The sequence below is a fragment of the Erpetoichthys calabaricus genome, chromosome 4 (genome assembly GCF_900747795.2).
Source record: "Erpetoichthys calabaricus chromosome 4, fErpCal1.3, whole genome shotgun sequence".
NCBI lineage: Eukaryota > Metazoa > Chordata > Cladistia > Polypteriformes > Polypteridae > Erpetoichthys > Erpetoichthys calabaricus.
Genome location: NC_041397.2, coordinates 25,081,004 through 25,098,089, shown reverse-complemented (window position 1 = coordinate 25,098,089; position 17,086 = coordinate 25,081,004). Strand labels below are relative to the sequence as shown.

Genomic DNA, 17,086 nt, shown 5'->3' with positions numbered 1-17,086 from the left:
GGCGATATGTACACAAATGACCGGCTTTGATCATGTGATGACTCCCGTCGTGAAGATCATAAATGGCATCCGCTCCAAAGCCAATGTGATGGATGGCCGGCCAAATATTCCGGCCCACACCTCCAGGCCGCCAGATGGAGCCCTCCCAGCAGCATGGAAGTTCCCCGAATTCCAGCAGGGCCTTATGGACCTTGTAGTTTTTATAAACAGCCCTGCTGGATACCATGGGGACCACCAGGAGACACTGTAAGGAGGCTTGCAGAGTGCTACGTGCCCTATAACCCGGACGTGCGTCCTGATCACATGACCGGAAGGAACAACGTGCTTCCGGGATGAAGAAAAGGACTTTTTACCTGACCCGGAAGTGATAGCGTATCATGGACTGTAGGGTTGGAACCACTTCCGGGTCAGGGGATATAAAGGGACTGTGGGAAAGCCCAGACACTGAGCTGAGCTGGGAGGAAGGTTGGCTAAGTGTCTGGGAGAGGAGGATTGAGTATTGATTATTGAGTGTTTGTATGAGTAGTGTGGTGTGGAGGGTGCTTAGTGCACGTATTTATAATAAAAATAAGAAAGGTTTTACTTTTACCTGGTGTTTGGTGTGGTACCTGAGGGTTCAAGGGAGCAATAGCGCCCCCTACTGCTACACCAAACAACCTTGGAGGAGCGGTCAGCCAAAGATGGTGATCTGTTACTACACGCAGAAATCCGATGGCTCAGCAGGGGATGAGTTGTGCAGCATTTTTTGTCACTTTTGGGTGAAATCAAAGAGGCCATGCAATCCAAAGGGGAAGACTCCTCGCTGCTCATGGACATGAGTGGATACATGACTTTGCATTTTTAATGGACATCACTGGGAAGCTGAACCATTTGAACAGTGAGCTGCAAGGCAAAGGTAAGACTGTCGCAGACATAAGCACTGTAATTGCATTTAAAGCTAAGATTAACATTTTCTCTGTGCATTTACAGAGAGAAAAAGTGCTGCACTTTCCCTCCATGCAGCCAGTGCTGAATGACAATGCTTCTGGATCTGGAGCTTTTAAGAAAGCTCCAGAAAAGTGCTCTCAAGTCATAAACAGACTTGGCCAAGAGTTTGAGAACAGGTTTTCTGACTTTGATCACCTTGAGCCAAGTGTTTCCTTCATTTCAAACCCTTTCATGCAAGTGGACATGACATGCATTGCTGAGCAGCTAAGTGCAACATTCAGCTTGGATCCTGGACAGGTGGAGATTGAAATCCTAACGTTGCAAAATGACCTCCACCTCAAAACCCATCAGGCTGCACCAAGTCTCTTATGGACAGAGAAATGTACAAAGGTATATGCACTGTAGCTATGAAAGTTGCCTGCCTTTTTGGTTGAACATATCTCTGTGAATCAGCCTTTTCAGATATGAACTTCATCAAAAACAAACACTGAACACACCATACTGATACACATCTACAAGACTCAGAGTTGCAGTGTTAAATTATATCCCAGATTACAGTACACTAGTGAACAGCATGCAATGCCAGGCATCCCACTAACTGACAAAGAAAGAGATAACAGATGTTTTCACTGAAACACCATGGCAACATTAAACTCAAATATTGTGCAAAAATGTGAAAAATAATTTGTTCAAAAAGTGTAACAGATGTGATGATTTGTTTACAATGCTACAGATTTGGTGATTAGTTCAAATGTGATAGGATTCATTTAAGAATGAGGAAGAGTTGATGTTTTTTAATTTTTTTTAAGCCTTACATAACAGATAATTTGTACAGACATGGGACAGAGTGCATGATTTGTTCAAAAATGTTACAATGGTAGTGGTTAGTACAAACTGGACATGATATATGAATATTTATTGTTGTTGTTATTATTAATAATATCATTAAAGGTGAACCGTGCAACTTTGTTATTCAGGAAGTTTGTATCAAACAGGTAGCCCTTCATATTACTCAGTACCCTTAAAGTAGCCCTCCGTTTCAAAAAGGTTGGTGACCCCTGATTTAGTGGATAGATAAAGCTGTGTGTTGTCAGCATAACAGTGTCGACAGAAATTGCCAATTGGGAAGATGTAGATGAGAAAATGAAGCCGCCCCAAAGCAGCCCTGCAAAACTCCCCGTGAAACTACTGCATTCTCTGACTTAAAGCTCTTCACTTGAACAAACTGCCTCCTGTCATTGAGGTAGGAAGAAAACCATGGATAAGGCCTCAGACTCCAAAACTAGCTAGATGTTTCAAAAGTATCTAAAGGGATATAGTGTCAAATGCAGAACTGAGATCAAGATCATTTGTAATTTTGACCAGGGCGGTTTCTGTTCTGCTTTTAGGATGGAAGCCAGATTGAAACTGTTAAAAAGATGGAACTGGAGGTGGGAGGCAACTATCTTATCGAGAAGTTTTAATATAAATGGAAGACTTGAAATAGGCCAATAATAAATAAAGATATCAGGGTATATGCCAGTTTTTTTCAGAACTGGAGTAAGTGAGGCCATTTTTAATGAGAAGGGGATCATGCCAGTTGTAAAAGAAGAATTAATTGTAGTAATTATAATGGGGGAACTATGTGGCAAACAGGACTTAAGAAGGCTTGTAGGTGTTGGATCCAATTGGCAAGTGGAAGAATTAGATTTTGTTAGAAGCTCAGAGATATCGTCTTCACCTGGTAAACTGACCTCTGAGAATAAGGTGGTTGGTAAGGGAATATGAGTGATATTGGAAAGTATGTAATTTTCTGCAGGGCTAGAAGAAGCAAGTTGATGGTAGATTTTTTTTTTTTTCAATTTTTGAGTTGAAGAACCCCAAAAAAGCACAGCAGTGCTTAACAGTAAAGTTATGGTGAATGACATTTTCTGGTAGTGAAGTTAGTCTATTCACTATGGAAATGTTTCCCTCCTGTATGAATGATGATAGGGTAGTATATAGTTTTGGCAGCAAACAGAACATTTTTGTATGTACCCTAAGTTCTTGTCAATAAGCCGCGGCTTATCTAAGGAAAAAAGTTGTGAAAATGAAAAAATAGAATATCGGCTTATACATAAGTCCGGCTTATACATCCATCGCGGGGGTTGCGTTCCAGAGCCACCCGCGAAATAAGAATATCCGCGAAGTAGAAACCATATGTTTATATGGTTATTTTTATATTGTCATGCTTGGGTCACAGATTTGCGCAGAAACACAGGAGGTTGTAGAGAGACAGGAACGTTATTCAAACACTGCAAACAAACATTTGTCTCTTTTTCAAAAGTTTAAACTGTGCTCCATGACAAGACAGAGATGACAGTTCTGTCTCACAATTAAAAGAATGCAAACATATCTTCCTTTTCAAAGGAGTGCAAAGCAAGCAGTCAAAAAAAAAAATCAATAGGGTTTTTTGGGTTTTAAGTATGCGAAGCACCGCCGGTACAAAGCTGTTGAAGGCGGCAGCTCACACCCCCTCTGTCAGGAAGAGAGAGAGAGAGAGAGAGAGAGAAAGTAAGCTGGATAGCTTCTCAGCCATCTGCCAATAGTGTCCCTTGTATGAAATCAACTGGGCAAACCAACTGAGGAAGCATGTACCAGAAATTAAAAGACCCATTGTCCGCAGAAATCCGCGATATATATTTAAATATGCTTACATATAAAATCACAATTTAAATGACCGCTACGCGCTCGTGTTGACTCGGCGACGCCCAGAGCAGAAAGAACGCGCTCCGGCCGCTCCAACCGCGCCATGCGGGGAGTGAGAGAGACGGCAATATCTCACACTCTCTCCCCCCTTAAAGAAATTAAATGGGCGCGAGTGAGACCACTGACCTCCCTCCCTTCTATTAGTTATAGGTTATAGTACGTTCGGCTTATCCATGAGTCCGGCTTATCTATGATACGATTTTATTTTAAAAATTCGTATGATTTTTGGTCTCCGGCTAATACATGAGTCCGGCTTATAGACAAGAACTTAGGGTAACATAAATTTCCTTATGTATAAAAAGATCATTTTTCTTAGCTAGATGCTCAAACCACCAGCCCGTGGCCTTTAGTTGAGGTGTGAACCCAGGAGCAGTGTGAATAAATGAAACAATCTGTGTTTTTACGGGGGCCAGTGTATTGAAGGTAGAAGACAGAACATCATTATAATGGTCTACTAATTCTGATGGAGTGGTAGTGAAAGGAGAAGCAAGCTGTAATTGCAATAAACTAATAAGACTCTCTGGGTTTACATGTTTGATATTATTAAATGAAATAACATGCTGAACCTTTAATTTACTGAAAGGTAAGCTAACATCAAATGTAATTATTTCATGATCTGAGATGTGTAATTCAATAGAAATAAGATTTTGGGGTATGATACAGCAGACTAAATCTAAAATATGACCTTTGTTTTGTGTTGAGAAGTTCACATATTGAGTTAAATTAAAACAGTCAAGCATTTCATTAAAATCATTTTTAAGTACATCAGTTGAAATGTCAAAGCGTATGTTAAAATCACTGATAAGGATGACATTTGGTGACACTGCACACAAAAGTAATTAAAACAGTAAAAAGTTCTGAAATAAAAAACACTTGATAATGTAGGAGGTCTATATAAGACCACAGTTATAGTAGGTGAAGGCAAGCACAAGTTTTGCAGCTGACAGTTCAAAGGAAGAATACTCAGGGAGAGGCACCAATGATAATTTTAGGTGTTTGTGGTGAATTGCGAGACCGCCTCCCCTACCTGAAGAATGAGTTTTAGAGATGCAAACATACCCCGGAGGGAGTGCTTGTTTTAAGTGAAAATAATAACTTGGTTGCTGCCAAGTCTCTGTAAGACATAAGCAGTTCATCTTGAAGTCTATAATAAAATCACCAATCAGCAGAGCTTTGTTATAAATAAATTGAGTGTTAAACAATTCAAACTTCAAAGTGTTTATGGATGTATATTCTGGTGTTTTTTTACCTGTGAATTGGCACATTATGATCAACATGTCGTCTAGAAATACATGGACAATAGTGTCTTTCACATCAAAATAAATGAATAGACCCACTGTGAATTTTGCTGTGACAAAAACGACAACAAGATCCCAGTGAATGTATTTTGGATGCCAGAGAATGCCACAGTGCAGCAGGAGATCAGCAGTCAGTTCATAATTTGTACAAAGTCGATAAAATTAATCTGGTAAATATTTCAGTTTTGTAGAAATGACTACAATCATGGCCAAAGGTTATGAGAATGACACAAGTATTGGTTTTCACAAAGTTTGCTGCTTCAGTATTTTTAGATCTTTTTTTGTCAGATGTTTCTATGGTATACTGAAGTAGAATTACAAGGATTTCATAAGTTTCAAAGGCTTTTATTGACAACTACATCAAGTTTATGCGGAGAGTCAATATTTGCAGTCTTGGTCCTTCTTTCCTTTTCAAGACCTCTGCAATTCGCCCAGGCATGTTGTCAATCAACTTCTGGGCCAAATCCTGACTGATGGCAGGCCATTCTTGCATAATCAATGCTTGGAGTTTGTCAGAATTTGTGGTTTTTTGTTTGTCCACCTGCCTCTTGAGGATTGACCACAAGTTCTCAATGGGGTTAAGGTCTGGGGAGTTTCCTGGCCATGGACCTCAAATTTTGATGTTTTGTTCCCTGAGCCACTTATCACTTTGCCTTTATAGCATGGTGCTTCATCATGTTGGAAAAGGCATTGCTGGTCACCAAACTGTTCTTGGATAATTGGGAGAAGTTACTACAATGGAGGATGTTCTGGTCCCATTCTTTATTCATGGCTGTGTTCTTAGGCAAAATTGTGAGTGAGCCCACTCCCTTGGCTGAGAAGCAACCCCACACCTGAATGGTCTCAGGATACTTTACTGTTGGCATAACACAGGACTGATGGTAGCATTGCTTACCTTTTCTTTTTTCTGGATGCCCCAAATAATCGGAAAATTACTTTACCCTAGCAGTCTAATCCTTGTACCTTTTGCAGAATATTATTGTGTCCCTGATGTTTTTCTTGGCTTCTTTGCTGCCCTTCTTGACACCAGGCCATCCTCCAAAAGTCTTCGCCTCACCGTGCATGCAGATGCACTCACACCTGCCTCCTGCCATTCCTAAGCAAGCTCTGCACTGGTGGTGCCCCAATGCCACAGCCATGAACAAAGAATGGTACCAAAACGTCCTCCGAGAGCAGCTTCTCCCATCCATCCAAGAACAATGCCTTTTCCAGCATGATGGAGCACTGTGCCACAAATGTCTCGGGGAACAAGATATCGAAATTTTGGGTCCATGGCCAGGGAACTTCCCAGACCTTAATCCCATTGAGAATTTGTGGTCAATCCTCAAGAGGCGGGTGGACAAACAAAAACCCACAAATTCTGAGAAACTCCAAGCATTGATTATGCAAGAATGGGCTGCCATCAGTCAGGATTTGACCCAGAAGTTGACTGACAGCCTGCCAGGGTGAATTACAGAGGTCTTGAAAAAGAAAGAAGGGCCAACACTGCAAATATCGACTCTGCATAAACTTCATGTAATTGTGAATAAAAGCCTTTGAAACTTATGAAATGCTTGTAATTGTACTTCAGTATACCATAGAAACATCTGACAAAAAGATCTAAAAACACCGAAGCAGCAGATTTTGTGAAAACCAATACTTGGGTCATTCTCAAAACTTTTGGCCACAAATGTATGTATGTTAGATAGAAAAGTAGACAGAATAATTCATGACAACAAATTGAAGTGTATTGTGGTAGATTTCCAAAAATTACCCAAGCAGATTTCAGATTAGCAGCAAAACTATGTATCCCTCGTTTACCTACCTGGCCCAATTAAAATACCACGTTAGCCAGTAGACCTTCACCAGTGGCATAACCACAAATACTCCACAATTGACAAAAGGCAGTTTCCAACACTTACTCATCAAAGCTAGACACTAGAGCAGAGAATCGGCCAGAAAGTTTTAACTTACCCACACAGATTCCCGCCAGCAGAGAACAGTGTTACGGCTGAAAAAAGCAAGGGATAGGAACGCGCAATATCAATTTATAACCCAAGACAAATCCAATGCAAAAGGCAAAGAACGAGTAAAAAAGACAGATAGAAAAAATACACAAACAAAGCACCGGCGTTTAGCAGCTAACAGAAATGGTAGCATTCATTTCCAGTTTCCAGAATGCCAGTTGAATTTAGTGGGATTGAGAATGTTGGAATATATTTATAATAACCTATAGTATTTACCTGATTTGTTTCATTTCATAACTTTTGTTGTTACTTTCAATACACACAAAATGTATAATTTAATTTGTAATGTACTGGATAGAAATGTGGTGCTTGTTATTTTTATTTGGTGGGTAAAGTGCTGCAGTCTGCTACAAAATACACTATACATAATAAAGACTAATTTACTGATATTTCTAAGACTGACTTTAAGAACTGAATGTTTAAAAACTGAAATATAATAAGCTTTCTGTTTATTCACTATAGAATTCATTTGTTATACTGCTTTGCCTCATGTTGCCAGAAATAATTCTTTACTTTGTGACTAAGCATTCCATATTTTTAGTTCTCAGGTGAAGTCTACTGGAGAAACATTGGCAAAAACCTTTACAAGCTGGATGTATCTTGGCCAAAATTTCCAGGAAAGTTTACAGGAAACGTTTTTGGTGTGGCTGTTAACGATGTTACTGGATTGATATACGTAGCCCAGGTTAGATGATTTATGTATGTAAAGTCTATACAATCTATATCTTGTGAGTACTATGAAGGTGCACCAAGTAGCATTTTTCCCTCAGTGTGCCTGAGAACCCAATTTGATTCCAGATTGTTGTACATTCTGCTTGGAGTTTGCATGTTCATTTTCTTGTGTGGATGGACCGTCCTCTAGACATTTTTAGCAATTTGATATCTCTAAACCCCACTGGTGTGTGTGTGTGTGTGTGTGTATGTGTGTGTGTGTGTGAATATGAGTGATGATGAGTTAAAATCTTATCTGAATTTGGTTCTCGATGTGCTTGTTAAAAATACATCCATAAACTGGATTAATGTTTTGTACATTTTCTTTTGTAACCTATTGCTAAATGACTTGCACAAAATAATATGCACCCATATAGCCTACACTCTTATAACATAGATATGGATATTGGTATACTGTATTTACAGATGCATGGTAACTAATTTGAGATTTTTTTGAGCACTTATAAGACCCTCCAATGGTTCTGCATGCAAAACGCGGTTAACGTGTTTATCGAGGGTTGCTTATTCATCTCCGAGGCAAGTTCAGGTTTGTGGTGCCACTGAGGAAACTTCAAGTTCACAAACTGCCCACTTAACACATCTGTCGCCTGATGGTTGATGTGGAGAACATTCTACCCCAGTCATTGATTTGACCCCATCACTGCTTGTTTGTTCTTTGTGTGTATATGTGTATTAAAGTGGTAGCTCCCATTTGAATAAAAACCCTGACTATTCCCGTTTTCATTGGAATAAAGTTGATTTTCTTGAAGCCTTTGGACTCAGTGTCTTGGCTTGGGTACAAGACAGTGACTCACGCATCACAATGTATATATCAGGTCAAAGGGATCTGAAGCCAGTCCATCACCAAGTAAATACATTCAAATATATACCTAAAATCTGCCAAAATCTGTCTGTCTTCAAATCTCTGCACAAAATATACATAATTTTGAGGAAATTGGAGTACATAGTGAATGGCTAAGTGGACACAGGTAGAAAGTGCAAAATCCACAAAAATGGAAAATGCTTAGAATGGATTCATTTGTAAGTAAACAGTACTTTAAAGATAAAGACGTTATGTGCAATGCTGGAACCGATCATTTCATGGCATATATTCACTTATGCTGAATTACTTGTGATGTCAAATATAATTGATACAAAATTTCAATGTAAAGACAACGCAGAGAGTTTTTGTCCGTTACATTCAATGTCCACTTTATTAGATACACCTGTCAAATGCCATGTAGGGTGCCACTGTGCCTGAATTCTACAAGGCATAGATTCACCTAGATCAGTGGTGTCAAAATCAATTTTATACTTTATATACCCAATGTGGGTCAGAATATATCAGGTAACAACTACTGCCACATGTTCTTTACAAACAAGACACGGTACTTCTCTTCTTCTCACAGTCATAAACTTCACATGGGATCAAAATCAGCACTAGTGAAAAAATGACACTGGTGCATAAAGTCAAGTGGGAGCCGCAGTCCTGACACTGGCAAGAATTTCTAGCTAAAACAAAGTATATGCTTTTACATATGCATAATAAGCATTGCAATCGGATGACAACTGATCACATATTGGCTTATTAAAAAAAAAAATGATTGGAGCATCCTTAATTGTCACACACATCATTCAGATTTTTTGGCTGCATTTTCAAGCTTCAAGCATCCCTTTTTATCTGACGACCATGTAGGCCATTGGAGTAAACTCAACTAACTGTTATGTTTGTGTTAGCTTGGAATGATGCATGCTTTCTGATATGGTGTATTATTCTCCTAGCCATATCCATTTGTAAAAAGACTGACTATAAAGGAATGCACATAGTCCGCACCAAAGCTCAAGTTTGCCATGATATTCAAACAAGGTTTGGTATTAACACTAGAATTACCGAAGCCTACGAAAAAACTCATAAAACTGGCCCACCTTAAAGCCCTTCGCACCTTTCCGTCAGCATCTTTTGTTTTGTAAATGTGTCGATAAGCAGCAAGCAGCCTGCTAACACATCCCCCCAACGCTGCACAAGTCTGTTTACCTGCATGTCAGTTGCTTAGAGTTGTATAGACTAGAGTAAATACTGTATCGTTTTTTAGAACACATGCATTTCATGTGTGTTCAATGTCTACAACAATCAATGTAAACACATCATTTAAACAGAAACGTTTTTCATGTTTTAATAATAATTGACAAAATGTAGACATGAAGTGTATAATGTGCGAAGCCTGAAGTCCAAATATCAAATAAACACTTTCACAAAAGGTACAAGTATAACAAAACAAGCGTGCTTTTATTCAAGAGTATAACTGCAGAAAAAGAACCTGCGTTAGGGTGCGACATTGACACATTTTTGCTACGATTGCTTTTGGTGGTGTAATGGTTAGAACTGCCGACTGCTAATCAAAGGGTCGCGAGTTTGACTCCATTTTGAGAAGTGAGCTACTCTTATTCTTACTATTTTAGAATAAAAACATAAGTTTGATTTGAGTCTGTAACAGCCGGTGTAAATGTGTGATACTTGTAAACGTTAGCGTTGTTTTTTTATTCAGTTTTATTCTCCCAGTTATGTTCACACTCCCCTTGATCTGACACTGCTGCTTTCACATAAAGATGTGCTATAGCAGAGGTGAACTCCGATTATAACGAGGGTTCTACATCGGAGAAAAAATGCACATCACACTTTTGTCGTCACTTATACAACAGAATAAATCCATGGCTTCATGCTGTTTATACCAAATTTCAACACTACCAATTACAGCCAGAGCAATAATCAAGAGTCATCAGACAGGTTCAGTCTTCAGTTGTCAAATTTTGGAAGTCAGCTGCCTTATGTTCCTGCTCTTATCTGACAGGAGTAGAAACCAGTGTAGCCTTCTACTGTTGTGAACCATCAACTCCAAGGTCCAGAGTGTAGTGTATGTATTTACTGAGTTGACTTTCTACACAGTACTAATTGTCACTTATCTATTCATTTGAACAAGTTTGGCCATTGTCTTCTGATGTTTATATTTAGCAAGGCCTTTTTGCATACGGATTTGTTGCTCCCTGGATGTTTCCTGTTTATTGTGTGTAATGGCTGAAAATGAAACCATCACATCACTTACCAGCAACTATGCCATGATCAGTGCCTTTTAGATGGTAGGGCTTGCCCATTCTGATGTTTGGTCAGTCAACAGCTAAATCTCAAGACCATGCCTGTATGCTATATATACTGTTTGGAAGTTTGACTTTTTGCCTTAACAAGTTGGTGGGCATAATAAATTGGCCACTGAATTATAATAATAAAATAAATGCAAATTCACATTTTGCATTTTAGGCAACCACCAAACCAACATACTCTTATGTTTTTTTTGTTTGTTTTTTATTTTTTATCAAATAACCTACATTGAATCCAGGTCAGAGGTTGTCTCTTACATTCTTTTAACACTTTCTTTTTCAAGTAAATGTGAATTTCACACCCACCTGTATGTGTACGAGTATAGTGTAGCAGTAGCAACCTGACTACATGATTTTCCAACATTATTGTAAATTATCTTCATTCATACAGTCTCCATTACACTATTTTTTTTTCTGTTTTCAGCGAGGTGATAATATTCCAAAGGTTTTAGTGTTCAACCGAGATGGCTATTTTGTTGAAGCATGGAATACATCCACCATAGAAATGCCTCATGGCATATTTGTAGCTAATGCCTCCACTGAGCCATCTATATGGATAACAGATGTTGGACAAGGTAAATAAGACATGAGCAAACCTTTCTATTGAAGTAACTTAGTATTTGTTATGTTAAGATGATTCTTAACGTTTGTGCCATTTTTGCTAGTCAAAAATATTTTTCCATTTATTGGGTACTGTAAAAGGCTGCAATTGGCCATTAATTTGTCGAGGTAGTAATGGAGTCATCTTTAGTTGTGTTCTGTTTTTTAGGCAGTTGTTTATATTTATGATTAATGTAATGTAATGTAAGTCATAATCTTCCAGCATCTCACTAGAGAAGTGAATCACTAGTAGAATTCTTGCTGCATCATTTCCAGTGTTAATGAAACTCTATGCCCAGATTGTTGGTATCTTTCCAGGTAAAGTAGTAGCTAACTAAAAAGAATAATCAAGCAATAATACTATAGTAGGAAACTGATCTGAATTTGTTTTCTGCATTCCCTTGATTTAGGACCATATGGCCACACTATAAAGCAGTATACCACCTCTGGAAAACTAATACGTATCCTTGGATCTCCGGGAGAAGCAGGATCAAGTGTGACCCCCCTCCAGTTTGACCAGCCAGCAGAAATATTTGTTCATAGTTCTGGAGACATCTACATTGTAGATGGTGATGGAGGTTTAAACAACAGACTTATTAAACTTTCAAAAGGTACTGCTGACATTTTATTTTCCAGTGACATTATATACTTGTAGATTTTTTTTGTCACTCACAAAACTATTTAAATGTAAAAAAAAAAAAATTTCATTAGGCAAAGAATGCAACCCTATTTTTTTAATTATTTCAATACTTTTACTTTAAGTATCCATGTGGGCTTCACATGTTTGTAATTATTTCATAACTGGCACAGACTCCTGACTTGATTACCATATATAATTATAGTAAGGAAAGTGAGAACACAAAGTGATAGTATTATTTAATTTATTAACACTAGAATTACCAGAGCCTACGAAAAAACTCGTAGATCCGGCCCACCTTAAATCACTTCTTAAATCCGTTCACACCTCTCTGCCAGCGTCTTTTGTCCTCTAAATGTGCTGATAAAGACAAGCTGCCAGCAGCCGGCTATTCCATCCCCCCTCCGACTTAGAACGTGCACGAACTTCTCCCAGCTCATGCCTTGATTGATTATCTGGGAGTGAAGTGGAGTTTTAGAGTGGAAATAATAGATTGTTATTTGGAACACATGCATTTCATGTGTGCTCCTTTTCTACAGTAATCTGTGTAAACACATTGTTAAAACAGAAACTTTTTCATATTTTAGTAATAAATGTTACAAAATGTAGGCATAAACTATAGAATGTGTAAAGCCTGAGTTCCAAAGATCAAATAAACACTTTCACAAAAGCTTCAAGGATGATACAACAGTTTCCGTGGCGTAGCGCGCTAAGATTTGCCTCTCAAAGCGCAGCAGATTTGCCGTGCCTCACAGACCTGAGTTCGATTCCCTGTTGGGGATAAAGTGTTACTTTTTTTCTTTTTTCTTTTTAACCTCAAACGGACATAAAATTTATAAATTGGTATGCAGTGTCAGTTAATGAGATTGTTATATTTTCATGTGGGATGCTACTTTTAAAATATTTTTTTAACAATTGAGACTGCAATTAACATGAACAACTGTCGTTATAACTGTTATTTTTAAGATCCATAACATATATTGTCTGTACTTGCGCTGTTACTTCGAGAGTCAGATCGGGGGGAGGGGTGATGTTAAAGCGCGTGAGCTTATTCAGTGCAGCAGGAACAATGCACATGTTGATCTTTTTCTTCTTTCAGTACATGTGCCTTCCCTGTTTATTTGTATATCTCTGCCTGTCTGTCTCTCTATTACACAGTGCTCTGTCTGTCTGTGTGTTATGGATCTTAAAAATAACAGTTATAAGGACATTTGTTCATGTTAATTGCAGTCTCAATTGTTAAAAAAAATATTTTAAAAGGAGCATCCCACATGAAAATATAACGATCTCATTAACTGACAGTGCATACCAATTTATAAATTTTATGTCCGTTTGAGGTTAAAAAGAAACAAAAAGGCAACACTTTATCCCCAGCGGGGAATCAAACTCCGGTCTGTGAGGCACGGCAAAGCTGCTGCGATCTGAAAAGCAAATCTTCACGCGCTACGCCATGGAAACTTTTGTGTCATCCTTGAAGCTTTTGTGAAAGTGTTTATTTGATCTTTGTTACTCAGGCTTTACACATTCTATAGTTTATGCCTACATTTTGTAACATTTATTACTAAAATATGAAAAAGTTTCTGTTTTAACAATGTGTTTACACAGATTACTGTAAAAACGGAACACACATGAAATTTTTGTTCTTTATTTCGCCTTATACAATTTCTTGTATTAGGAATTTGGTAGTTTTCACATACCCCTTGGGGTCAGAGCGCAGGGTCAGCCATTGTACAGCGCCCCTGGAGCAATTACAGGTTAAGGGCCTTGCTCAAGGGCCCAGCAGAGCAGTGGCCTTTTGGCAGTGACGGGGATTCGAACCGGCAACCTTCGGGATACCAGTGCAGATCCTTAGCCTCAGAGCCACCACTCCCCCCAAATGCGTGTGTTCCAAATAACGATCTATTATTTCCACTCTAAAATTCCACTTCACTCCCAGATAATCAATCAAGGCATGAGCTGGGAGAAGTTCATGCACGTTCTAAGTCGGAGGGGGGATGGAATAGCCGGCTGCTGGCAGCTTGTCTTTATCAGCACATTTAGATGACAAAAGACGCTGGCGGAGACATGTGAACGGATTTAAGGTGGGCTGGATCTACGAGTTTTTTTCGTAGGCTCTGGTAGTTCTAGTGTTAATTAGTTAAGATGCAATGCAAACACACTTCATTTTGTAAGAACAGACTTTCCAAAATATTAAACATTTTTATTTCAGCAAGTACAGTAAATGATAAATAAAGGTGCAATTCCAGGAATTCATCTTCAGAACACCTGTTTACCAGAGTCTGCTGATTTGCATGAAACCAAAAAGGAGGAACTAAGCATGGCTGCAGTAACCTTAAGAATGTATACACCCAAATAAATACTGTGGAAAAAGTAATACAATAATAGAAAAAATAAGCAGTCGTGACTAGGGTTTTGCAAGAACCTATACTTTGGGTCCAAGTTGATACCAAAGTTGTAACAGTGCTAGCTGTTTTTACAGTATCAGTAGTACTGAGTGAAAGTAGATGCTGCATTAATAAATGACTGCAAGTGGACCTAATACTTCGGAAGGCACAATTAATATGTGATAAAAGCATGAGTAAAAACTATATATGAAAATTGAATCACAGTGCTACAGCACTGCATTAACACATTATAAAAAGCAAAATGGCAGAAGACAGGTCAGAAAAAGCCTTGTGTGATTTTTGGAATCCTGCTTATTTGAACAAAATTGCAAATGGCAGTCATACAGACTTCTATCCCATTTTGGAGATGTTAGTTTTAATTGTTTCATTTGCAGATGGCGAGATTAATTGCTTTTTACAACAACATTTATGTGCGTAGCACATTTTCATACAAATTATGTAACTCAAAGTGCTTTACAAGATGAAGAAAGAAAAACATAACAATAAAATTAGGCAATACTAAGTAACAAAGAGTAAAGTAAGGTCCAATGGCCAGGAGGGACAGAAAAAAAAAAAAAATTTGCAGGGGTCCCGAGGCCACGAGACCCCCCCCCCCCCCCCCCGCCTCCACTGGGCATTCTACCTAACATCAATGATCTCAATCAGTCCTCATGGTTTTCAGGCTTCATATGGAAGAATTAGATGACGATGGTCATGTGGACATCTGGCCTTCAATCCATCAATGTAAACACTGCATGATGCCTTGATCAGGTGGTGATGGTGGTGGCACAGATCGCCACCACAAAAAAAACGGGCAAAGAACAGCAGAGAAAGTAGGAGTTAGTACGGATCGCGGAGCCATGATAAAAATGATAATTAAATGCATATACAGAATATCGGGGTTACACTAAAATGAAGCTATAAGAAAGCCCTATTAAAATAATGGGTTTTTAGCAGTTTTTTTAAATGCTCCACCGTATTAGGCTGGTAGATTTCTATCAGTAAGCTATTCCAGATTTTTAGTACCATATCCTACATAGTCTCAATAAATGAACAGATTCATTTTGTAACTGGACATCTACAGATGTCAGTTAGAGTATCCATCTTTGTTTGCTGTTTGTCATATACAGTTCAGGGTTGCGGAAGAAACCCTGCACACATCCAGAATCCTGCATATACTGTAGATCTGGAATGTGGGAAGAAGTGCTAACAACATTTATAGCAAATAAAAATCAAGGCACATTCAAATGAAATGGGTATTTTTTTATTTTTTTTTTTACATTGGCTATAAAAAGAGCTGCTTTATTTTTTAATACTTAAAAAAATCTCTTTAGTGTTTTGATGCTTCAAAGCACATCTCTCTGGCAATTAACAGAAAATCATTACGGAGCCATGTTGTTACAGCAATACGGGTATTAAACACTGAATATGAATCTACAAACACTAAATTTGTGTCCTAATGAGTATAACCCCTAACAGGTGATAAATGTAGCGAAATCACTTACAGCATATCATACATTTGAATGGTGCATTGGTGAATTTAGTATAGTCTCTCAGTTATAACTAACTGACGACAAGTAACGTCACTCCAGTAATTTTCTCATTCTGATTTGTACACGTTAGAAAATAACAAATTCTGATCACTCATGTAGGATACTTTGAAAACAAAACAATGACGACTATCTTTACAAGTTTTAAGTAATTGGATTAGCACCTTGAGCATGGGAAAGGCACTATATAAGTAAAATTTATAATTATTATTAATATAAAAGTCTGACTTCTCATAGGAAGCCTTGAAGTTGGAAAAAATGTGAAACAAGCGATATATATGGACAATTTAAGCCCAAGAAGATTACAATATTAAATATTACTCTTTAGGATTTTATTGTTACCAGCTAATGTTGCAAATATAAATGTTACAATAGCAAATGTTAGAAACCTAACAAGAGGGACTCTCTGACAAACCAGACTTTAAAAGCATGTTGTTACAATACAGCTTCAAAAAATTTGTTTAAATAAAAATGCTCTAGTTATCTTGGAATTCATTAAGTCAACAATACAGATATAATAATGTTTGAGTTTCTGTTTTTGGTATTGTTTTTAAGAACTATTTTTCATTAATAGGTATACATTGAATGAAGGACCAAAGAAGTTATTTCTAGGAGTTAAAAGTTTTGTTACAATAAAACGGAAATTTGGCAGGTATTTTCAAAATTCTCAATGTGGATAATCAAGGTGTTAGCCAGTTTATTATTGTTAACATATGATCATAGTAATCTTAGCAGATAACTTCTCTGTAAAGGTACATTAGAATTTATTGTTTTAATAATTCTAAACAATTTTTTCTTTTGATTGACAGATTTTGAAGTAATCTGGATGCATGGAGGGAAAGGAATTGGCCAGGGTCAGTTCAATATACCTCACAGTGTGGCAGTGGATAAGTATGACAGAGTAAGTTTTAAATAAAATTCTCATAGAATAAAATTAAACCGTACAGTAAATGTAATATTTTGCCGTTATACTGAAAGAAAAAGTTAATTATTTTTAATATCAAAGTTATTTCTTCACAAATATTGTAGATATGCAATTGTGTTCGAAAGTTAAATATTGTCTATAAATTAAAAAATAACTTGCCCACACTGG

At 37.8% G+C, this 17,086-nt stretch overlaps 1 protein-coding gene across 1 annotated transcript in view; it reads left to right on the top strand.

The window, feature by feature from the left end:
- Positions 1-17,086, top strand: part of LOC114649893 (NHL repeat-containing protein 3-like) — a 47,921-nt gene that overhangs the window by 13,672 nt on the left and 17,163 nt on the right. The window contains exons 2-5 of the mRNA XM_028799262.2: positions 7,500-7,643; positions 11,247-11,397; positions 11,833-12,033; positions 16,803-16,894. Coding sequence (XP_028655095.1) covers positions 7,500-7,643; positions 11,247-11,397; positions 11,833-12,033; positions 16,803-16,894 — 588 coding nt within the window. The remainder of the gene's footprint in view (positions 1-7,499; positions 7,644-11,246; positions 11,398-11,832; positions 12,034-16,802; positions 16,895-17,086) is intronic.